The sequence below is a fragment of the Agelaius phoeniceus genome, chromosome 7, assembly GCF_051311805.1.
Source record: "Agelaius phoeniceus isolate bAgePho1 chromosome 7, bAgePho1.hap1, whole genome shotgun sequence".
In the NCBI taxonomy this organism is placed as follows: domain Eukaryota; kingdom Metazoa; phylum Chordata; class Aves; order Passeriformes; family Icteridae; genus Agelaius; species Agelaius phoeniceus.
Window position 1 is genome coordinate 31,204,875 of NC_135271.1, and position 25,996 is coordinate 31,230,870.

The 25,996-nt window shown below is 36.7% G+C and overlaps 1 protein-coding gene across 6 annotated transcripts in view; it reads right to left on the reverse strand.

The window, feature by feature from the left end:
- MYO3B (myosin IIIB) overlaps window positions 1-25,996 on the reverse strand; it is a 211,785-nt gene that overhangs the window by 111,869 nt on the left and 73,920 nt on the right. For all 6 annotated transcript variants that reach the window (XM_077181419.1, XM_077181420.1, XM_077181421.1 and 3 more), the window contains 12 exons: window positions 19,861-20,016; window positions 9,631-9,727; window positions 8,636-8,752; window positions 7,702-7,806; window positions 5,476-5,559; window positions 4,611-4,813; window positions 4,150-4,248; window positions 3,432-3,546; window positions 2,920-3,046; window positions 2,566-2,776; window positions 1,349-1,496; window positions 959-1,112 (listed from right to left, as the gene is read on the reverse strand). In XM_077181419.1, the coding sequence (XP_077037534.1) occupies window positions 959-1,112; window positions 1,349-1,496; window positions 2,566-2,776; window positions 2,920-3,046; window positions 3,432-3,546; window positions 4,150-4,248; window positions 4,611-4,813; window positions 5,476-5,559; window positions 7,702-7,806; window positions 8,636-8,752; window positions 9,631-9,727; window positions 19,861-20,016 (1,616 nt within the window). The remainder of the gene's footprint in view (window positions 1-958; window positions 1,113-1,348; window positions 1,497-2,565; window positions 2,777-2,919; window positions 3,047-3,431; window positions 3,547-4,149; window positions 4,249-4,610; window positions 4,814-5,475; window positions 5,560-7,701; window positions 7,807-8,635; window positions 8,753-9,630; window positions 9,728-19,860; window positions 20,017-25,996) is intronic.

Genomic DNA, 25,996 nt, shown 5'->3' on the forward strand with positions numbered 1-25,996 from the left:
CCGAGGGTCCGGTCCGGTCCGGTCCGATCCGGTCCGGTTCGCTGCTGCTGCTGCCAGAGGTGTTGCCTGTTTGTCTTGTTACACATATCTACATGTGTATATATATATTAATAAAGAACTGCTATTCCTTTTCCCATAGCTTTGCCTGAAAACTCCTTAATTTCAAAGTTATTATTGTAACTCAGAGAGAAAGAGGTCATATTTTCCACTCCAAAGAAGGTTCCTGCCTACCTTGGCAGACACCAGTGTTTCAAACCAAGGCAAGAAGCAGAATAAAACCATAGTACTCATTCTGTCTGTGACCTGAATTCCAGTTTCAGCTCAGCCTAGCAGTAGTGAAAAATGTGTTGTGCAATTTAACTGGAAACTGTTGTTTTTCTCTAACTGTTTGGGTCTCTGCAGCACATTCCATTGACAGAAATGGAACTCTGTGTCATATCACAGGGAAAAATGCAGCTCTAGTAAATAACACAACAGCTTTAAACATGGCATGTGCTGTGTATTTAAAGTTGGCACCAAAATTTGTCAAAATTTATGTAAAATATGTATGAAGACAAGGAAATACTCAGCCAGATGGCACACCAGAAATAACACTTCCTATGTATTATGAGATAATCTGGAGTGAAGCAGTATTTTCTAAGTGGATAAACATGGGCCTAGGAGCCTGGGAAATCCAAATTTTATTTTCAACACTAATGCTACATACATGGACAAGACACAGGATATTTCCTTGTAACAGTGAAAAAAACAATAAGCCCTTTCCACCTGATATTTCAGACAACTTTTCCAATTTCAAAAGGATAGAAAACATGTAAGCAGAGAAAAATGATTAGAACGTCAAATGAAATGACACAGCCTCAGGACAGTTAGGATAGGAAAACTTGAATAAAGATGACATTGCATTTGTATATGCATTTGTCATTTCCCAGACCTTTCCCAGAGTTTTACTTGCACATACCGACTAAAGTTAGGTCTGTTGCCTGAGGAAATCGACTTTCTTCATCTAGCAGAGACAGGAGACCCATGGGTTTCTGAAGGAACATATCTAGAAGTGGACGGTTGTCCTCATACTCCACGGTAGTGGCATCAATTCCCTCACTCTGATATTCCATCTACAAAAGTCACCAGCACAGTTTTAATATCCAAACAGTAAAAGCAACATCATCATTAGGGCATTTATGATGCACAGCAATGCTCTATAGGCCTCAACAACATTATTTACACAGCTTCAACAGAACAATGTCATTATCTCACATTTAAATCACATACTCATTTTATAAAGTAGTCCTGAATAGAATTATGGTGTAGGATGCTGAATTCAGCTAGACCTCAACAGAGTTGAATTTACCTGCTCCAGTGCAAAAATATGTTGATTGAAGTAAAACTGGATCTGTTCATTAGCAATATTTATGCACAGCTGTTCAAAAGAATTTCTTGCGAAGTTCTCAAATCCAAATATGTCTAGTATCCCAACATTCATTCCACTTTCAGCATTGCTGCATGTGAAGATACAAACAAAATTCATTATGGGCAACACCAAGTTAAAAGAAAAAGAAATTTGCTAAACTAACATTGTATAAATGATTCACTCTGCTGCAAAAATCAAGGAGGAAAAGTGTGTCTGAACCTAAGACAACTTGTGCATTTGTACAGCATTGCTAAGACTTCTGTTTTCCACTTGCTTCTTGCAAATGAAGAAGACAGAAAAATCATAGGTACAGAGTAACAGACACTTAGCAGCCATATTGAAACAAGGGGTTTCAGTAGGCATATCCCAAATAAAATCTACTGTCTGCTCCTCCAGGCAGAGAAAAGGTGTCAAGGTTTAATGGTACATTTTTGCCACACTCATTCAGAAGGTAATTACCAAATCTGCTGCTGCTACAAGCTGGACTGCCCATGTGCTAACTCAAGTACATTCAGTCACTACCAGAACTGCATGAAATGGATGAGAATATATCTATATGACATAGTGAAGTAGCAAGTAGAGATCTCAGATCAGAGGCATTTTCACATTTGCTGAGAGGTTCCTTGTTTCTAAAATCTCTACAGCTATTTCAAAAGATCAAACCAGCCAGATGAGTGCTTGGCAATGAAATCATAAGGACGTGCAATATAATGTTTCTGTAATTGTAAAAAATTTAAAAATAATCACATCTCAAGTACCAGCACAATAATTATCTGAAATCTGCATTTATTACTTGCTTACAAAAGCAGGGGGACAGTAAGGACTGTACTGAATTTTTTTCAGTGTACTTCCAATTATTTATCAGCCTTTTGTATGATTTTCATGTTCATTACATAGGAAGCATCTTTTAAAAAAGTGGACAGCACTTCAACCACCCAATTTCCATTGACTTCAGTAGCTAAATTCTATTCAGCTCTTTGAAAATGATGGGCTTAATGTCCTGGAAACAGGATTCAGTCTCACAGCATGAAAGCCATTTTGAAGCCTTAGCCAAAATAAACACAGCACTTTTTCTGCAAAATCAAAAATATACAAATGGATGAACCCATCCAACACGTGCACAGTAAGTACACATGGTTCAGTGATGTGTAACTTGCCATATATTTTTATCTGGCTGAAGCAGCGTATTAATGCGGTTTACGATCCAGCTGAAGAGGCGCCCATAAAGCGCTTTGGACATGGCATCCCGCACGTCCGCGGCTTTGTCCACCGTGTTCGTCCGGATAATGGTCTCACCCCGCGTCACAACGCAGTGGGATGTTAGGGCTTCTTGAAGTTCTTCTGACCCAATGCTTAGCAGTGCAGCAGCTGAAAGACAGTGGAAAAACACACACAATTGTGGTTATGCGGTGGAAACCACCAGCATTGACCAACTGCTACCATGAGCTAGAGATTATCACAAATAGAGTCAAATTGCATATACAGAACTGACAATGTTGAAAGGTATATACCATTATCTAAGGCTTCTGGGTTAGGAACCTCACTTTTATCTGTTTGGTGTTGGGAAGAAATAGCAGCAAACTCAATATTTCCAGTATTTAAGATTCCAGTCAGTATTCTGTACACTGAATACACTTCCTGTAAAAGATGACAAGAAGCACTTTAAAGGAATTCAGCAAGATACACACATCATATTTAGGCTATGAAGGAAAAAAAAAAAAAGGATACTGGAATGGATATTAAAGCTTGTAGCCTTCTCTGAGATCAAGTTCTACAAGTTCAAGTAAGCTTCTATTTACACACCAAATAGCACAACAGAATTGCCTGAGGACTAACTGGGACCTCAGGCTGGTCTTGCCTTTTGAGTGGGGAGTTATGCTTTCACTGTTCACTTCTGTCATAACAAATGGCTTTAAACAAATATCTCTAACAGAGATTTTGTACACCCACAAAATCAGAGGGCAGCACTAGTAGTGGTTTTCCTAAATAAGGTCAATAATGGTTTAGCAACTGAATCTCTTACCTCATCAGTAAATCCTATAATTCTAAAACAATGCTGAATTGCTTCAAATTGTCTTCCATAGGAATCTTTAGTAACAATATCATGCATTACTCTTCCAGTTTCGTTATCAATATATCTAAATAGAGTGAGAGAAAGAAGGCATCACACTACCACATATGCCAATACAAGCTCCAGTGACTGAAATGCAAGTACCCCAGTAACTGGAAACAACATTTATCTCAATAACTTTCAATGATCTATTTTGATGCTAATTCATAAGAAGCTTTTGTTTCTGTTGCATTAACATCTGCATTATTCTTTGTTAATGTCTAATTATGTTACCAACATTTCACACACATCCCCCCTCCACCCAGTACAGACCAGATGCACTCCAAGTACAAACATCAATTAAAAACCTCCAAATCATATTCTGGGTTCTTCCTGAACCTGAAGCATTACAGTAAGAAATCATAAGGAGGGTTGTCTGCATTTGAAAGTATGACAAAATATCTACATAATGAGCTTGGTTCTTCCTCCTTCTGTTTTAATAGTTCAACTTCTCAAACAAATGCAAATAATATAATGCCTTAGTGTCCATCTTCTTCCCACCTTGGGAGGATTAAAAAGATCCTTAAGGAATGGAGAAGGATTAAGAGAGATTTGAAGGCATCATACTGAAAGCAAGTGCTGATCAATAGCTAATTACAATGAGCAGTTAAAACAAGTGAGCAATAGTTACCTAGGGGGCTTTTTATCAGGAAGTCTATATTCAGAAAGTTTCTTCTGATGATAAAGGCCAGCATAAATATAATAAAATATATGGAAATTTTTTTCTCCCCTGGAAAAGAAAAAGTGTCCTTTTAAAGCATCTGTGTTTATTCTTGTGGCATCTTGTACAACAAATGTAAAAGTAGTTCTTATCATGAGCTCACTGAAGCAAGGTAGCAAATCTCCCACTTGTTTTAGTAGTGTAGGATTAGCAGCTGTGAAACACAGAAAACCCACTGAACACAACATTATCCCAAAGAATTAAGTTGCTCTGGTTTTAACTCCAAAAGAACAGGATCATTCTGTTGTCATAGCGCTGGTACAAAGGATTTTATTTTAGAACAGAAAAGTATCTAAACCACAGAATTTTTGATAATTAAATCAATTCAAACATTACATAAATGCTATAGGACAGACAATTAATATACCTACACAGCCTGTTTTATGACCCTTGATTTTTCAAGTAGATATTCAGAAATCTTTGCCCCCATTACAGCTCCTGTAGGTGTAAACATCATTTCCAGATATTTTCCAAAGCGACTTGAGTTGTCGTTGATGGCAGTGCAGGCATTCCCAAATGCTTCCACCAGAGGATTCACCTGGAGAATTTTCTCACGCAAAGCACGGTTATTGGCCTTGACAGAAGGGATACAAATCAGAAGGATAATTAAGATAATATAATGCTTACCCCCAATCCAATTCTTGCTCCAGAAGCAAAGAATCCTTTTCTCATGCTTGTATGGAACGAGGTACTGTGCTAACCTTTCTATTTATACAATAGGAGGTCTAACAAATTGATAAAATCTCCCAAAGGTAGCAAACTTCTTTTTCTGCAATTGTTCCACCTTTGACCTGTTTTACAATTAGTTAAGAGTACCAAAAGCACAGTGGACTAAAGATGCCTACTCAGGGCTAATGGTTAATTTTCCAATTATTTTGTGTTAATGGAATTACTCATAACATTTAAATGTGTAAGATCATCTAAGATTAGAGCCAAAATAATATTTGTCATTCTTTATTGTATAAATAATGTTATATATGATAAACACTGTACATACCTACAGGTACTGAACACTCAGAATCTGGAACCTTCTCTTTAAAAAACTATTGACTGGCTTGGTGTGAGTCACACTCTCAGATCTTAATTCAATACTCTCACATGCATGATTACTATGTCCCTAAATCAAGGGTGACAATTCACATGAACAGCTTTAAGTATTAAAGATTAAATAAAGTGAACATTGGGATAGAGTTGGGAGGATTTCTTCATAATTTTACATAATTGGCTAGGAAATACCTTTCCCAAGAAGGTCAAATGTTGGACGATCAGATGGGCACTTTCTGTCTTTCCAGCACCACTTTCCCCACTGATGATAATGCACTGAACACAAAAAACAAAATATTTAAGTGCATAGTTCACCATATGGTTGTTTTTTTCTTCTATTACTATTCCTACCTGTTATTTCATGTTTAGTACCAAAACTACAGAATACTTGAAGGGTCAACTCCCTTCTGAAAGGAGACATCAGCAAAGGCTCAGTGTAGTAATTTATTCCCTGGATTACTAAAATGCATCTTGCAATGCCCGATCCCAAGGTCCACGTGAGAAGCAGTGACTGAATTTTGAAGGGCTAGAGCACATAAACAAGTGACCATGTCTGAGCTCACTACATTGACTTCATGTGAATTAACATGAGTCACAGGGTACAGCTGGTTTTGACACACTGACCAAATGCTTGTTCTGAAAAATAATCTTAAATAATAGGTCTTGTGTAGAGAGGCTATTCTGTAGGTGATGCTGATATTCAAGCCAGAACAGCAAACTAGCACACCTAAACATTTCAGAAAAAATGTGCAACTGTTCACTGGGTGATTCTGGGAGGACATATCCACCTTTTTCCTGTGCCAGCAGTCCCTAACACATGGTATTTTATAGGCTCTTCAAAAGGCTTCCAGACTCAAGAGGCTACCTAGAATGGTCTAAATCACTTTCCTTCTCTCTGCTGTTATGCTTCATGGGCAAAATGGAAGTTGAAAACCAGTTCCCACCTGAACACTGAAGAATGCAGATCATGGAAAGTTTGAATTCTAACAGCATTTATTATTTACCCTTTTCCCCCCATGTATTCTACAGACCACTAGTACAAATATTATTCTACTTAAGGTACATTATCAACTGACATATAATTAAAATGTTAACACTGAGCAGTTGCATAGATTCACAGGTTTTTCTGCAAACATCCAAAAACTATTTATAGCATGATACTGTGTATACACAAGATTCTTTGCTAGGAAAAGATACAAGGTCCTAAAATACTTCTTGCAATGCCCCTTCATATAGAACTGAATTTTGTGAAAAGGTTTGAAAGCTGCAGCAGTCACCTGGTGGTACCCTGTGGTGTCTGACAGCAGATACAAGGACCAACTCTACGTAATGTATGCAATATGACATTTGCAGCTCATTTATTTGCTTCCTGTCAGTTATTTTTGCTGTAGGAAATAGGTACCACATTGATTACACCACCTAACTGTCCTAAGGTGACCAATATTTTTCCTCAGATAACAAATTCTCACATAAGTTACTCTAACATGAGTATTTCTTTTCTTTAATACCTCCATCAAAGAACACGTAAGTCATTAAAGAAGTATTACCCATCTCCCAGGCCAGTGTACTTTCATATAACAGTAAAACTCCTTTTTTATTCCTCTTCAATTTTCAATTCCTCTTTTATTTGTCTTATTTTCTTGGCATTTTCTGATTTCAGGCTTTTTATTACTTTATTCTGGTTTTGTGACTTTAAGAGAACATTTTCTATTAATTATTGTGTGATGTCCAGGGTAAAATAAGGAAAATTTTATAAACAAAAATAATTATCAGCCTTCAATATTCTTGGACATACAGCACATCAAATTAGAAAGAGTATGAAGTTATAATCTTAAGAATGTAGTAAAATCTTCTACCATGTGGTATTTTATTCTCATTAAAATCATTGCTATATAATTGGATTTTTGTCTTTATTACGTTTATAATAGAACCATACTTTATTTTACTAAAAAATTTTGCTACTGGTTCCTATTTTCTGTGATTTAGTGTCTTTTTGCAGCAGAAAAGTGGCTAACACTCTGTTAATCTGTTATGGCATTGAGAACCCTCTATTTAGCACAAGTATAAATTACTGAAATACCTAAGTCAAGACAGACCTAGAATCAGAATGTGCAGCAATACTTTGCTGCTGGAGTCAACAGCCAGAACTTCATGGGTGTCCAGGAAACTATATTGGTCAGGTACCTCCATCATCTTATTTGACCTTTCAGTCCCTTTCATATCACTGTGTCCTCTTCAGAACTCCCAAATCTGACCAGATTTCTACTCTGGTTTTGCTGATTTAAAAATGCTTAAAGAAAAAAATGCTTAAAGAAAAGAATTCCCAAAATACAACTTAACAGAACATTATTCACAGCCCTGTAGCACAGTGGCAGTATGATTAATACAAAACCTAAACCAAAATGAACAGATCCTTACTTGATCCTTGCTGAATGTAACCATGCTTTGGTAGGCAGCATCTGCAGAGGCAAATATGTGGGGCGGATTTGATGAACGCTTCACACCATGGTAAAGCTTGGAGAACTAAATTCAAAGAAATACACACAATAGTCAAAACATGCAACTCAGCTACATAACTAAGAACTGAGAAGAAGACAGTGACTATCATCTGTTCAACAGAAAGGAGTTGCCTGTTATACCACAGAATTTCCACTGAATCAGCTGGAACAGGAGTGGTAATTCTTGGCACTACCCAACTTCCAGTACACAAATTACAACACTGACGTTTCCCACACAAGACAATGAAGAGAGCTGTATCACAAGGAAGAGAATTTCAAACACAAGCCTTCAATCAAGGAGATAACCAGCTCATACAAAAGAAACTTACAGTGAATCTGAATTCTGGCCCCCTATCTGAAGCCCTGATTTTGGCATCCATGGGGACTAAGTTCTTTCTAGCTCCGCCTCTCTTCATATTTGTAGGGAATTAAACTTATGCTTACAGCATTTGATTCATTTGCTTCTTTTAAGGCAGAACTGATGGCACAGAACGTATAATAAGCCTCAGTCAGAGCAATTCTTCAGCAAGCAAAAACCTCAGGATGAGGAGGTTCATATAACCATCTTCTGTTTCCAAGAAGAAAGCCCTAAATGCTAGGCAAGAGGCACAGCTGTGCCTGGGGTAATCTTTGTCCCTCATGTGGAATTTGTGCCTCCAAGAAGTGAATAAAATCAAATGAAACCAAATTAAACAAACAAAACAAACCAAATTTTTAGCCACACTGTTCTGGAAAAAGAAAAGGCTGAGGTTTAGTCTGTGCTCCTAACTTCCAGCATCACTTAAGTATTTTAACTAGTGGTGTTAATATAAAACGTAAAGCAACTTCCATCTTCAGCTTGGAATTTCTCTTACCTGGGGAGAATAAATGCTGAGATTCTGGAAGGGGTTCAAGGCTATTAAAATGTCTCCAACATAAGTATAAATCTGTAAGTCAGCATAACGTTTTTGCAGCTGATGGATAATGGTATCCTGAGAAAATTACAGAAAGTTTGATAGTTATAGAGTATTTTCCCACTTAGGAAGACTTGTATAAATATACTGAGATCATTGTTTAAGAAATACTTATTGTGTTTCTAATTATATTTTAAATGCCAAGCGCACAAAATAAAATGTTTTCAAAATTCTTGCTAATGTCATAAAACTAACTTAAATGGCAAGTCCTAAATGGAAATTAGAATATTTTCTTATATTAGCCTGAGAAGTAAATCTTTTGAAGAGAAAATGGTGGTAAGACATTATTGCTGCACTTCACAGTACATGTCCATTTAATTTTTTTTTATTTGGCCATGAAACAAGGATAATAATTTTTCAAGGATTAAATTTTAAGTAGTGGTAAAACTGTTTGAACAGGACAATAGCACAATTTAGTATTATGCCTTTTTCTTGCTGGCATGTAATTTAAGGATTATCAACACAAAAATTTACAGATACTTTGCAAATAGCTGATACAGTGAAATATAAAATGGATAGTTTTGTCATTTTTTAGCCAGAAGCAGTAGATAATATGTTATCCTATATAAATCAATTATTTTAGAAAAAATCACTTAAAACTACATCTTTATGACTGAACTTGGCAGTTTAGGAAACTCACAAAAATAATTTGAACTAGCATCATTCATAATTAAGCTTTTCCACATTATAGTATTCACTGCTCCTACTTTTATGCAACTATATAAATTAACAAAGTGAGGGCAGCAGATCAGTCACGTGAGAATTCTTTTGCCTTGAAGGGACAAAAGATTGCAAGAAGGAAATATTCTCATTCTGCTAAGAGATTCCTAAAAAGCAGAAATAGGCAAGAATGTGAGGTGCAGTTGTCAGAAGCTGCTACCCAGACAATACAGTACCTCATTGAGAACTTCTAGATTTACCAGATCATCATCTAGAGAGAACTTGTCAGCTCTGTCCACATGGTAGGGTCTTCTAGTATGTATTCTTTCATGCCTGGAAGTTGTTAGCAGAGCACCAGGGTTATCAAAGTGTATTAGAGACAGGAAACACTAAGATGCAAAGGGAAGTCCTGGGTGAATGTTTTTGTCATGCACAAACACAGACCTGCTCTCTGAAATGTGGAATTTTCCTTGCAGTATCCTTTTATAAAAGCAATAGGTCAGCTTGCTGTCTGGTGTACTATCTGTTTTCTCTTTCACAATATATAACCCTATCTATTTATCCATGTCCAGCAAAGATTTACTACTTATATACTCACTACTCCTTTACTCACACTCAGTAAACTAAAAAATTCTTCCTCTTTTCCCTTCCCTCCCTGCTCTAAGTTAATAAACTACCACTCAGTTTAATTAAATGCTACCCCCACGTGCCCAGCTATAGTACTGTCATCTAAAGAAGATATAAGAAGCAGTAAGTAGTATAAAATCCTACTGTTACCTTGATGTATGCCAAAGTGCCTCCTCAGATGACCCTAGATGTGGCCCAAAACAACGTTTTTGAACCACAGCTGCCATCAGACTCTAAATTGTATGGATGTTCAGTCAGCTTGTCTCCAGAGATTTAAGCCACACAACAAGCAGCAGAGACAAACTGTCACATAACCCCTTTATAATCAGATTATACTGAAGGAATCTTTGAAACTGTGGTGTAATGTTTTTAAACAACACATCACGTTGGAAAGGGAACAAATTAAAGGCTGTAACATGTCTTGCACAGAGGGTGTGAAATATGAATGCTGTAAGCACAACTCTGCTTTTCTTTACAACAAACATAATCAAAGCATAGTAGAAGGACACCCACAGAGATACAGTCTGCATCCTGCTGTGTAACATTTAGCATTGATCCTCAATGACAGTCCTTGACAGATTGTTTTTGCACTGGTTGCCATGTAGAAAGTAAGAGCCACATGATCAGGCATCCCAAAACAAGGCTAAATATTATACCAAGCAGTAACAGAACAGCACTGTAACTTGGCAGGAAATACTTGTTTATCTATATAATGTTCAAGGTTAATATGAAGATGTAGCAGGTTTCCTTAATCATATCTTCATATGCTCTTGGAATCCTTTTTAAAAAATAAACATTGAGGCATTTTCATTTTCTCCCTTTATGTATGCTTCTATATTTCAAGCTAATCAGCTTTCATTCAGTAAAGAGAATGTTTTCATATCCAAGAGCTATTACATCATCAGAAGAATTATTGTAAGGAAAGCCTCTAATACAGAGGAAGGAGAAGAGTGTTAGTCATGAATACAGCTTGCCTGGTAACTGTGAGTCACATCAAATGATCATACTTTTCTGTCTATTTTTATTCATTTTCCTCATTTCCTTTTGGCTACTCAATGAGTTTTGGAAAACTATAATGGTTTATTTGAATTGAAACTAAATAAAACCATGCAAACTGTTTTGTCAGCTAGGAAATAAAACAGTGGGAAGACAGCAGGTTTTGCTGACAGTCCCACTACATTCCCACAGATGGTGGTTTGCTTTCTGTTGTACATATGAAACAATGAAAGGACACAAGAAGACTAGAAGCTATGAAAGAAAAATTGTTATAGTGGTATCATTTCCCGTGGGCAGTATGGAGACCATTTGAATTTGTTGAAAATTCCATTCAGTTAAATCTTCCCTTTTCTGGTCTTTGATTAGGTATCGGGTTGTGGGTTCTTTTTGGCTTTTTTTTTTTCTGAGTCACTATATGCAAAAATATTACACTTTGCTGACAAGTCAACTCCTCAAAGGAGTTAGAATGCATGATGTACTACTAGGGTTTTAAAGTGTTGTTTCCCTTTCAAACCAGAATTCAAGCTCTTATTTTACTGCATAGAAAAATAATGTTGTAAGCAATGTAAATCAGTTAGAGATGGGAGCACCCTTCAGTCTATAAATGAAGGAAATATTTTAAAAGTTGCTTTACTTCATGAAGATGTAACTAACAAAGCAATGGCTAGACATTTTAGCTAACATAACTCATCTGTGAAGCTTTTTCTTCCTGGAGCAAAGCATCATAGCCACAATACTGAATTGCAACAAACTGCAAGTATGGACACATCTACCAGAGGTGCAAGGAGGAGGGAGAAGAGGGCACATTCAAACCTAAGCATGTCTAATTGAAGAATGGCTTTGTAACCTAATCTGTGATCTGATTGTGTATTAAACTCCTGCTGTTTGTTCACCTTTAGTGATAAACCAATCATTTTTTTTTTATTGGAAAGGGTTCCTTTTAAAACTATGTAAATATATAAGGAAACCAGTCTGCATTAAATATAAGTAAAACACATATACCTTTGTGTAAATATTTTCCAGCACTGAACTCATTTTCCTAAGTACATGATTAAGAAGAGGATATTAGGAGCATAACATCACATTAGCTTCCAATCTCCTGCTGGCCTCATCAGTTTTCTACTGACCCTATGTCCTCCAGTGCATTGATAGAGTGGGAAGGAAAAAACCAGACAGTAACCTTTAATTATTTCCACAATTTTGCACCAGAAAGACAATCTGCTTTTAATAAATACGTTAAAAATTCTTAAAAAGCAGAAGGAAAAACTCTTAATTGGGGAAATAACTATCAGTATATTTATTGCATTAATAATAAATATATTAGAGAATTAGATAATTCTACAATAAAGTAGAATTATCAGCCATTTTTTCAGTTACCTTTCCTTTCTGGCAATATATAAAAAGTACAAACTCTAAGCAAAAGGGAAACCAAAGATGTTATGTTATCTTCCCTAAGCTTACAGTAATTTTCTGAAGCAATCCCTGCAAGATGCAGTCTCTTCACAAAACAAAACAACTGCCATAAAGGCTGCAAAGGGCCAGTCACTCAAGGTACCTAACTTTATTAGAGCATCACAGGATGGTTTGGGTCAGAAGAGACCTGAAGATCAGCATTAGATTGATTCCAGAAATCTAGTGCTGAGCCCTGTCTGTTGAAAAGGGCTCTATGCTCTGAAGCACCCTCCTGTTACCATTTGATCATGCAGGAGTAGCTGGAAGGGGCAGTTTTTGTAGGAGGAGCAAAAGGCAAGAAGCATTTCTCCCTTGAGAGAACCATTTCATGAAAAGGCAGGAAGCATTCATTTGTTCTACTGGTGGTAAAGATATAGTTTGAAAGAAAGTAACCAGTTAGAGTAGTAGAAGTACACTGTAAATAGCTGTACACTCCTCTATCCTGCTACCAAGGGATGGGGAAAGAAAAGCTAGCTGGATCACACTGACTTCTAGATCAAAAAATCATTTTGCTGGCAGGTCCAACCTAAGCAACAAAGCAACACAGACCAAGAATTTTTGCCTTCTTTGGGAAGTTTCTTCCCTAATCTCGCTCCTCCACCCCTCACATCTTTAGGGCCTTGCAAGTGGCCTTTACTTTGGCCTCTTGGTGCAGTTAAGCACTTATGTTTACTGTTTGTTTCTAGGATTCACAAAGGTACAATTTCTGTATTTGGTCTTCTTTAGATTATTGCCAATTTTAAAATTAATTCCTGAGATTTACAAGAAAAATACTCAATACAATGAAAAACAAAAAAGGGACAGTGTGATACTGCCACACAGAGATACACAGACTACTTTCCATGCATTGCAAAGACTAAATTTTGCTCCTTTACATCAAGTTTCAGCCTGAAGTAATTTGCTGAAGTAAGGTCATAATAGAGACACCAACACAGCCTTAATTACAATATAAATACTACAGCTATATTTTACAACCTCCAGTAAAAAACACATGCACTATACTCAGAACAGGATCACTTCTGGGGGGCTACAGGAGCTTTGAGATTTTTAAAAAATATATTAAAAGGGAGAAAAAGGAGTTTTAAGCTCATTTGCCTAATATTCATATAGAAGAAGGCTGGAAGAATTGCCTTAAATTACATTGTGTATAGCATCAGAGAACTATTTTTTGTTCTGTTTCTGTTATTATCTCTGAGTCCAAAGAAAATTACTGGCTGGATGCAATCAAGTTCCTTGCTGTTAATTGCTTTCACAACGAAATGTGAGCTGGCAGAGAAGCTTGATATCTGCTAGTAAGAATTACTTCCTTGGACTGCTGCTGCAATCCAGCTGGTTCACGAGAAGGGGGAAGCTGCCAAGACATGGTACTGTCATTCTAATATCTGACAAGGTAGCCTGAATATTCCTGCCCTTCTCAAACATTAAATGCTCTTTTTTTTTTCCCCTTTTCTACTTTTTTCCCAAGGCTTCTTCAAGTTTGATTCTTCTCGAAGTACAGATTTGCTTTTTTCCCTTCAAAATGCAAGGTTTCACAAGTGTCTGTTCCCCACTACAGAAACAAACCTCTAAATGGTGACCCAGCAGTAGCACACTGACCCAGAATCATCCAAACCTGTAATCTCTGAACTCCTTATTAATAGTCTACCTTAAGCTTGTTTAAAACCATCTTCATGCAAGTGTTGAAGATTTTCATGCTTTTAAAAACTGAAACCAGAGGTTAGTAAGTCTTTTCTGATTCCTATGAAGAAACCTATTTACAGACAGGAGCATAAGATACTTATTCTGCAGGAAAACATCCAAGAGAAGAATGAGCCATGTCTGAAGCTGGCCTCTTTAAACCTGCTGATAACTGGGAAGCTGCCACTTTGAACCATAAAACCCAAACTATTCAATGCTTGATCAACATTAACTGTCAAACATCAAATCATTATATAACTTTTAATGTTAGGTTAATAACATTAGGTTATTGAGGAAATACAGAGGACCCTGTTTTTTCTCAACCTCACCTCCAGCAACATTTGACAGACAGAGCTAACTGAATAAATGTAGATGTCAAATGGTGATTATTAAATATTTTATTACTTCAAAATTAATATAGATTTATCTACTGCAATTCATACAGATGCTCCACATTACCTCCTCTGAAGGAACAGCCAAATGCCACAGAGAAACCCACAATATCTAAAATTTTGAAAGACAGCTTCAAAGAATATTACCAAGAGCAAAAGTTTTAGAGTGCATTCTGTGAAGACTCTTCTTCCCTGTCTCTAGTTCTAAGCTTTTAATCAGGTATTTTCCTCCCTCATGTTCTGCTTCCCCACCACAGTAAAAAGGTAGCTAATAGATCTGTTACTACACTTGAATTTCTCCATCTCATGTACTGTTATGACATTTCTTTTTTAGATTTTCTCCTATGTGCTATTCTGGACAGAGCAATCTGTTATTTTAAGACTGAGCACAAGTAGATAATGTCTTAATTGTGGTACATTCAAATGGGAAAAGAAAAAAACAGAACATTTTAATTTCATTTCCTTTTGCTGATGGTCCTTTTCAAGGCCTTCAGTTAAAGATTTAAAATTCTAGAGTTTTCCATTAGTTCTACTCACAAGCCATGAAAGAGGTTGTTTTGGTTTTTTTTTTGTTTGTTTTTTTTATGGAATAAAATGGAAGGGTTACTTTTTTCGGAGAAAGTTTTCCTAAAGGACACAAGATTTTATCATCATAATTTATGCAAGGAAGGGCTGGGACAACAGACAGAATACCAGGGTTCCAAGTGAGCTTCCCTTTTAAATGTCTCCATGACAAGCTCCATTGTATTTTTAAACATTATTTATGGAACTTGGTATAATTCCTAGCTTAAAAGGCTTTGAAAGTTTTTACATCTGTTTTTCAACTTTTTCAACACTGAAGCAGCTGCTGGCTTTGCCAGCTTGAGATAAAGTCCTGACGAGGACAAAAATATGGGGAAAATATTTGATGTTTATAAGCAAACACCAGAGAGTACACTCACTTTTTGTAGTGCATTTTGCCAGTGTAGACAGCACAAAGAGTCATTTAAAATTTAGCAATGTTAGGAAACACACTAAATCTCTTCTGACTTTCTCCTTAAGCAGGCTGTATATTGGAATCCCTTGTACTATGAATCAAAAAAACAACCAACCACACTAATAAGTTCAAGAGATCAAAAGGTGTATTTGGAAAGTGAGCAGCTCTCTCATAACCTCCCTTAATGGATTATCAAACACACTCAAACATTATTTAACAACAATATAATCTCCACAAAGAAAATGTTTACTGTTAAATGAGAATGAATAATAGCCATAATTTGTAACATATCTCTGCTTAGAGCCTTCCCAAAGCATTCCCCAGGCTCTAGGGCAGGAAGAATGAATATAAAAATGGCTAGAGCTCCAGGCATTATACATGTTTCTCCTCATTACCAGGTTTGCAGCAACCTAACAGTACAGTACAGTATGGCTTTATAGAACAAGACAAAGTTCTTGCCTCAGCAAACTGCTCTTTTCCATAGGTATGATACATTAAGTAAAACTATTAATAACCATTTCATAAGTGAAAGGAACAGAGAAATATTGAGGACAAGTGATAGAACAGAGATTACACAGCAAATCAGAGTGAGACTCAGGAACAGAACACAACCATTACTATGATATTGTATTAAATTCAGGAGGTGCCTAAACATTCTTGGCATTTTAATGACAAGCAATCACATGAATTCTTGAGGAACCTACCCCTGAAGTACAGCAAGTTTGTGGTAAGACTGACTTGTGTACCCTTCTTACCTAGAGAATACATTATTAATCACACTCAGACACACTGAGTATATCAACACTTCATTATTATTTTTGTAACAAAAACATATTTATAGTTCTGCTTATCATTCCTGACCAATGTTTGCTTGTTCTGCTGGCACAGAACATTGAGGTTCAGCAATGTACCTTGCTGTACCTAAATTCCTTCTTTTTTCCTCCGTTCTCCAATTTTATGCTACATGAGGTACAAGTCTTTAGGAATGAATGATATTTCTTGTTCTCACAATGTTTCTATGCATAAGGACACTATGTGAACAACCACCTTATAGTATTTGTGTGAATACAGAAGCATGAAAGTAAAAAAAAAAAAAGAAGGAAAAATAGGAAAAAACTGAGTGAGATCCTGTGAAAGCATCCTCCCTGATTTTAAGAAATGCTTCCTGCCTAGAGGCAGCTACATATTGATAGGAATAAGACTGCTGTGACTCCACAATGACCTAGAAATCAGTATCCATGTGTTAAAAAAGAATTCTGTATTTGACTTTAGAATAGATGGGGAAGAAAAATTCTGCATGGCTGGAATGACTACATGTGAAGCAACATTCTGATGTACTAACCCTTATTTTTCAAGGATTGAAGAACTTCTATAAAAATAGAGCTAGTGGACTACTTAACACTGAATAAATTTCTTAGAATTAAACTTCATATAATTGTTACTATGTCAAAGCTGTTAATGGACAGCGCATTGATGCTAATTAGCAATTTATGCTTTGGTATTGTTAGAAAACGAATACAGTTAACTGATAGCTTATAAAAGGGATATGGATAAGAAAGAAAAGACCCAGGGCTTATCTTTACACAGCTGTGACATTAGACTTTCTCACCAAGTTTTTCCTCATGAGAGTGTAAGACACAGGCAATGCAGGAGTGGAAAGCTAACGCTGAAATGCCAAAACACAAGAATTTCAGTGTAAAAGATGCCAATAGATGAAAAAAAGAATATTCTCCCTCCTTACAAGTGTGGAAAGAGGGATATTCCAGCTGGGTTTTCTAAAAACACCTATTTGCATAAGGATCAAAGATATCTGCACCTCACCAATGAAAATGATTTAGGGAAAAACAGAACTAGTGGAAAAGTTTCAAAGAGTATCCTTTTCAGTAAAAAGACAGGATGAATTGTTAATGTTAATGTTAATTTTAAAAGTGGTCTTTTACCAGCATAAGCATTTTATTTTTATTAATAATTTTTAAACTAAGGAAATCGGAATATAAAATTTTCTAGTAAGTTGCTTCATGGAAAAGTAACAACAGTATGTTCATCAGCAACAAAGTGGTGATAGCAACAAATGTGTGTTAACAGACTTCTTTGAGCTCAAGGTCAAGAAAGAGCCCCTTTAGTTCAGAGGTCTGAAGAAATGTACTGAAGTTAAGCCTAGCAAAAAACATGCACTATGTTCAATGTTGTAATAGAAAAGTTTTACCTAACATGGATTTGAAGTGGCCTTATTTACTTTGAAGTGGTGACTATACATTCAGATGACTTCTACAGATCATAACAAATGAATGCCAGTAAATTTTTTACAGTACCATCTGGTCATATGTTCTTCTGCATGTCAAATTTTGTATTGAAAATTATGTTGTAGATGCATTACAAAGGTTTTAAAGGCCTTTAATGGGTAAAAATTTTTCTAGGGGGTACAATAGCCCTATTACAGAGCCAAGTTTTTTACTGTTATGAGGCTATGCCAATCCTCTGGGGAAAATTCTAATTAGATGCTCGTAGTGGTTGGTTCTTTTGTAATAATCTCATGTTTCTAGTCCAGCATCAACTGTCTGGCCCACGGACTTAATATTTTGCAGGGATGTACTTTTGCTATCTCATTAAATTTGTACCAATTTGATCAAGCTTAAAATCTTTAGAATATCACACTGAACAATATGTTGTAGATTTCAGAGGTAAACAGTAAGTAGATTTTTGTCCTCACTGAGCATGCTCTCAACCCCATCACAGTGGGCAGGTGCTTCACAGAAGTAAGGATACCATAGTATAATGCTAAAACAATCAGAAAGATTTTTGTTTGAAAATAAAGTATTTAAGCTGGGTTAGATGGTGACAGGACAGACAAGGAGCTGAACTTTCTTAGATGAGCACTGATTCATATTAGGGTGCTGGGAAGCAAAATCCTTCTTACAGTCCAGTCATGTCTAATGTGCAGTACCTTGTCTGTCAGAGCATACCCAGTTAATACATGAAAAGGCTTGAGGAAAGAAATGCTGGCGTGGTCTTGGTTCTTTGTCACTCCACATTATGGAGCTCAATCCCAGAAGAATGTATTGGAATACCATGACAAATCCATTTCTGAGCTTCTCTTAGCACAAGGATCATTTCACTCTGTCTAAATGTGCAATCAGGTCAACAGCTGGAAAAATTCTTATACTCTTGGGCCAGCCATGCCATAGCTGTAGGCAACGTGATCTGTCAGGTGCTATATGGGGAAGGAATCTTAGGAAATGAGATAAAGCTGTAACTTCTACTGTAATGCTGGCATAACTCCCACCCACAGTGAGCATTCCCAGGTGTGTTTTCCTAGAAAACAAACAAAGAAACCAACAAGAACAAACACACACACCCCACGAAACCAAACAAAAAAAACCTCACCACCCACACAAGTCAGCTCCACCTTGAAACTATACTTAACAATCATTCCCTTACTTTAACTTGTACATTTTTTTTTTTTGGGCCTTTAGCATTTCAGCTACAGAGATTTCTGGAATATAAGTATATACACGTTTATGACTTCTAAATCATAACATCTAATTTACTTCATCAACATAAGTCGGTGGTTATTTATAATAATGGGCCAGAGCTTATCTAACTCTAGAATTTCATATTACAGAATGATTGCTGAGCTTGGGACAATATGTTCATTTGCATTAATTCTCTTTTGAAACAGTGAAATTCTGCCACCCTCTGGACAACAACTAAACTAAGACACATTTACAGTCAGCCTCAAAAGATGCCACTCCTGCCGATAAACATGCGTTGCTTTTTAAGCACATTTTAAAATTAATTATTGGGCTGAATGGAAAAATAGAAGTTACTATTAAATACAGGCAAAACTACTTTCAGTACTGAACAGCCTTCTTACTAATAGGATTTAATAAAACAGCAAACTTAAAAATTTTCTTTTCTTAACTTTTTCTAGTAGTCACTTGAATGCTCACAGTTGTATTTTTAAAGATCTGTTACCAAAGTATGATTCTATGGTTTGTGCCAACATATATTTCCACAAATCAGAACATTCTGGAATTAACAACACCCTTCTGATTGAGCCAAATGAGAACAACTATAGAACAGAGTTCAGTGGGTGAAAGAAAGGCAAAGAAAGTTGCATTATGGCTGATTAAACTAGCTTTAAAATGTATCAAAGGGACAACACGACTCTTACATTCACAAGGCAAGCAGCACTTGTTGCTAATTATATTGGCATTCAACACATTAATGTGATAATTTGAAACAGTAAAAGTCACATCCAAAGTTTCAATTTGTGCTTCCAGTATAAGTGTGGGGAAGGAGGGCTGCAGCATAAATATTGCTACATACAGGCCCTTGTACAGTACCTTGTTTTGGCTATGGAGCCTAGCTGCTGCTGTTCTTGGATGAGCTCAGCCAGCTGTTTTTGCAAAGACATGTCTTTACCGTGCACTTGCTTAATAAACGGATGTTCCAAAAGATGGGTGACCGAAGGACGCTGCTCAAAGTCTTTGATTAGACACCTGTAACAGAGAAGTCGGGGTCTCAGACAATGATGTTATCATTACAGCATGAATTGAGTCAGCTTACTCTGTGGCTGTCACTCTGTTTTCTTTTTCCACAAATTTGAGTTCCTCAATATGTTACAAGACTCTTCCATACTGCAATAAATCTGGCATAAAATACTTAGCTAAGTGAATGCACTCCACAAGAATACTAGTATAAAGGCTAAAAAGTTGAGCTTATTTTATCTCTCTTTTTAACTGTCACTAGATAAAAGGAAAAAAATGACATTGTATCCTGTAAGAGCTGTACAGTTAATAGACATAAAAATTAAGAGGAATAGACAATACTTCATTTTAATTTTCTATCTCTTCTCTGATGAGAGGTTGACCATGAACTGTAGGATTTCAGCCTACTGAAAATCCCAACTGAAACCTGTGGTACAACACTGCTCAAAAAGATCTGACATACAGCTTTGGTTTTAAAATGAATGCAATGGGCAGATATTGTATATCGCAATGATGAGTGTTAGCATAAGAATCACAGAAAATTCTGCAAACTTGCACAATTCAGTCTGGAAGAGAAAGGAATCAGTCAGAATTAAATGGTACCAAAGTTCTTTCTGTGAACTGGTGCAGTACAGGTGAACTAGTAATGAGTGAAGAAATAAAGTACCATACTAATTTATATAATTGAGATTTAAGTTTGGAGAAGCCATCATTCAAGCTGAATTATTTTCTGCATAATAAAGCTGAAATAATACCATTCAAACACAAGAATGATCCAACAGGATAAGACTGCTTTCAAGTATCCTCTAATTAATAATATTAAATCATTCTATTCATCTTGCTCAAATAATAATGATATTGGTATTATTTGAGAATGTGAAAAAGAAGTGCTGCAATTCAGTATATACCTCCCTTCTGGTATCTATAATTTTAGCAAATTATAGCTCAAGATGAATTTATTTGATGAGATGCATTCATATTACATACTTTACAATTTCCTTTCATATTTGCTGAATAAGTACCTAAGTACTTCCCTTGCAGGGCCAAATACCACAAATCAAGACTATTATTTTAGCCAAAAGTTCAGTGAAACTTCAATACCTTTTAGAATTTATATTCTAGTAATAAAAGTAACAATGTACAAAATTTAAACTATATTACAAAAAATCATACACATTAATTGATTTCAAATACTACCAAACACATTAGCAAGTTATTAAAGTTTAGCCTCACCTCAAAGACTTTACTGAAGACTAAAGTCTGGTCTTAAAATGATCCTGGAAATATATTTGAACATAACTTTAATACTTTAGGTTCCTGAAAATCATTTTACTAACCTGTTCTGTACATCTATTCCAGAAAAGAAAGTCTGTAAAATGTGTTACCAGTTTTGGAACTGTTTTGGTGAATTTTGCGATAGGCTGGAACTGTAGCCTCCTGATAGAAACACTAAAGCAACACCACCTGCTTTATCTCCACCCCTCTGGGCACAAGGCTATAAATACCAGTCCTTCCCCTCCAGGAAAAGATCCATCATTAGCCTTGAACAGGTTCTGACAATCTCCCTACCCCTTCTCTTTTTTGTAATCTGGGAGTTTTAAAAGTCAATACACCCACACAGACAATACAATCTATGCCAATCCTGTTTAAATTCATGTTTCCTGAGAAAAAGGAAAAAAGCATTTGAAAAGAAAGACAACATTAATCAGGAAGACAGAGGAAACGAGAACAAAACAATAAGTGCTATGCATTATACAAATTCACAGATTGATGACAAGTACCTGAAGTGGAGATTTCAGTCTGAAAAAGCTCATGCACTCATGATTTTTACCATTCTATCAATGATTCCAATTTTACAGTATTTATGTTTTATTGTTAATAAATAAATGTTCTTGTTAAATTTGATTTCATCTAGAGTTTTTCAGTACTATAACTGAATCCAAGTGAATCTTCATCATAGGATCATGGATAGCTTGTGTTGGAAGGGACCTTTCAAGGTCATGTAGCTCAAACCCCCTGCAATGCACAGGGACATGAACTGTTGCTCAGAACCCTGTTCAACTTGACCTTGATTCTTTCCAGGGATGGGGCATCTACCAAGCTCTGTCAGTATTCCACCTCAACCCAAAAAACGTCCTTCTGAGATATAGTCTGAATCCACTCTCTTTTTGCTTAAAACCATTACCTCTTGTCCTATCACAAAAGGCACTAGCTTTTCAGTTTAAATGGATTATCTTCAAAAAATTACACAGTTCCAGACAGGACATCTTGTGTTTATCAAAAGTGTGAAGAACATGCAAATCTTAGACCTGGTGGCCTGCAGTTATTAATATGAATTCTCTGAGCTCTGAACACTCACAAAACCACTCTACAGACAGGATGCAGAAGTTGCATGAGAGTTTTTCTATATACATGGCCCCTAGGTGAGACATCAAAATGTCCAGGATACTGCACTCATTGTGGAAGCCTAACAAGAAGAGACATTTTGGAGAAAAAAGTTCTTAGCTTCTCTCTAGCATGCCTGAAATGTGAGCTTTTAGATCTGGAAGATGTTTTAATGAGCACAGGTTAATTCTGTGAAGGAGGTGGTCTTGGAGATCTTTCAGATTATCTCTGCTTCTGTCCATAATCCTACCAATCCCCCACTGACCATTCACTTTGCATGCATGCTTCCCCTTTGCAAAACCAATGTTTATCTATTGTTTCATCTAAATGCAGCCTTCATCCTCTGGCAGTACGATATTGCTGCAGTCTGTGTTCACGTAGGATTTCGCTTGAAACACGACCAAAACTTTGTTAAATTGCAGGATGACTAAGTTAATGACACAAGACACATCAACATGATTCTGTGATCAAACTCTCTCTGTTCCAAGCTCAGACAGAGCACACCTCTTCTTGTGCCAAGTCTGTGCCTGCATGGGAAGAACAGAGTCCTTTCAGTTGGTTAACGAGATGACACACCAAAGCAGAGAGCTAGTAACTAACAGCTGTGCAAGGCTGAGGGAGAGCTGCTTCAATTCATGTCTGTAGCTTCATCTGCGAGTACTTCAGCTTCAGGGAAGAGACTAACAGGAGAATGAACATTTCCACTGGAGTTGGTTTAATCCATCAAGTCAAATGGCAAGTTCCTAGCACTAGTGTCACAAAAACACAGCAGCAGAAAGAGCAGGTTGGCCATAGGGAATTGAAGTGTATGAGGCACACACCCTCGTTTGCCTCTAAACAGCAGAAGTTTTGACACAGTCACTTCTAGAAATTAGCCCTTGCTAGGTTTCAAATGCAGTAAACAGCTTGCAGCTTAGTCACTGTAGGTACTGAGGGCTCAGTCTGTACTCAAATATTCAGCGCCAATTTGATGTCTCACCAGGCTTGCTGTGATGGAATGTAGGATGGAAAGCTGTCATGTGACACTGAAAACATAGCCCTTATGTTTCTCAGAGCATATTCCTTTGTCCTTATTCCTCTCTATGTAGGAAAGGCCTATTGATATTCTGCTTCTACACACTGTCAGTTCAACTGTGTTGCTTTTAGTGCAACATGAATGCCTGCTGCTGCTGCTGTTCTTAGTAAATATCATCTGTAAAATAAAAATTCTTGGGCCACCACCTAAGTGCTAATGAAAAATGATGCATCAGACTGCTGGTGTCACTGCAGGTGTTCAATAAGGTGTCATCATCCCCTACTAGAAGCTGTATTGACACTATAATGCTCTTCAGAAAAAAACAAATATAGAATATCAGCTCTTACAATTCTAAAGCCTGCACAAAGGTGAGAATTATCACAACATTTTCTAATGACCTGCACTCTGACATAGAATTATAATGTGTGGAAAAGTTAACTATATGAGTGTCTGAGTTCAAACTTGCCAGTAAATTCAGGAAGAAGATGTATCCAACATATATGCCAGAAAAAAAGAAATCATAAAGTAATAAACATTCAGTAATGTCAACATTTGGAAGAGTACAGTAACAAAACAGTTTTTACAATTTCCCTCATCACAAAATACTCTGAAATCAATGCGTTGTACAAGTGAAATACAACATAAAAAGCCCTATTAATGAAGGATTTGCTTCTGAGGAAAAAAGAAAACAAAAACATCTTCAGCTTCTCATCTGAGCATTCATTTAAAACCAGTTTGGACAGTTAGCTCAGACACTGTCAAACATCAACCATATTGCAATTATTCATAAAACCAGTAAATGTGCTGCACCTGCAAATTCAGCCAAATTGTCTGGCTCGTGGAAATTTAAAAAAAAATAAAAGGTGGTGCATTAGTTTGAATGGAGCAAATTGACTAGAAAATCTACTACAAGATTTGTTTCAAATAAGGTATGATGAAAGTATCACATTTAGTCTATTTTTTTGATCTAAAATAATAGAAAGGCTAAGCAAGCGGAGATTGAAAAAAGAAACAAAAATTGTAGGTTTGCCTTGATGAAAGTCAATCCATTATCTAATTGGAAATTCTAGTATCTTCCATCACGCTTTCTTAGCAGAAAATTAATTCTCAGAATTCATTAGCGTCACTACATTAAACATAGGTTGCAGCCATTTGCTGCAATCTCACAGCCAGGCTCCTAAGCACCATTTCCATTCTGCCACAATTACAAGCAAAGATGAAGCATTTATTAGCAGAGGATAAGAGCAGCCTCCCATCCACACAGGCCCATCTGAGGCAGCCTCTAAAAATTCACTGGCTGCTTGCACTCGGATGATAACATTGTTGGAATTGCTGGGTCTCGACAGTGTAAACAGCCATTTCACAAGGAGCGAATCAGATGGCTCAGAAGGAGAGATATTTATCAGCATTCATGAGCTAATATTTACTAATGAATAAGTGGAAAGAAACAGATTTCATAAGAACTGCAGTGGTGGTCTGAGTCTTCTGTGTGCTCAAAAATAGAAAAATAATTACTAACATCACTCACTATCGCAGCAAAATCTAAGTAGAGCAGCAGCAGTTCTTTCTTTCAGAAATTCTCTTTCATTTGATCTATTATGAACTATTTGACCCCAAGTACTTTCTTTAAAGAGAAAGAAATCAAGTAGCTGCAACTCTCACATCTTAGTTACACTATGATTTATCACCAGCATTATTTGATTTTTTTCAATTAGTACATTTTGTAAATGCTACATTTTCTTGTGATTTCTTATCTGCTAGAAGTATATTGCTGGAAGTAATTTTGTCTCATAACCCCAATGTCCAACCAGACTTCAAACACCTATTTAATACCTACATGCATGGAAGACACATAGGTTAATATTTGGAAGAAATAATGACTGTGTATATTAGACTACATTAGAGCTGGGGAATTCACACAACAGCCTCTGGGTAACAGTGATATAAAGTCCCTGTGCTGTTCAACTGTTATCTGTTAGGTAAAGCCCTCACTGCCACTCCTCTGGTCCCTATCTCCCTGCCACTCTCTGTCTCATCAGGGTGCTTTCCCCATCACCTGCTCCTCTCACAGCTCTGGACCAATCTCCCCTGCCCTCGACATATTATTTCACTCCTTGCACAAGTACCTGCTGTCTGGCGGTGAGGATCTTTCCAGGACTCTGCTATTAGGATAAAAGAACTTTCCAGGGTCTTGAACCAGACTCCAGGTCATCCTAAAATGCTAAGATACTCTCATCCCAGTCCCAGAAAATACAGTTACCAGACTGCCCTCAAAGATAGAGAGGTTCTAGAATGGTTCAGCTGAGGTTCCAGAGTGGAAATTTCCCAGAGGAAGAAAGGAAAGAGTAAGGTCATATCCTCTTGAAAGGAGGGAGCATTCTCTCTCTTAAGCAGGGAGAATGAGGTGTCTAGGTTCTGAGACTTTTTTTTTTGATTCTGCATACTTACCTGATTACTTACATTACAAGGTTTCTTCATGATGCAAGATTAATGAAATCAAGACCATGACCTCAAATGGGTGGACTCCCCCTGCTTAGAGAAATGGGAGGACAGACACTGACAAGCAGGATCATCTAGGCCAGAAACTTTCCA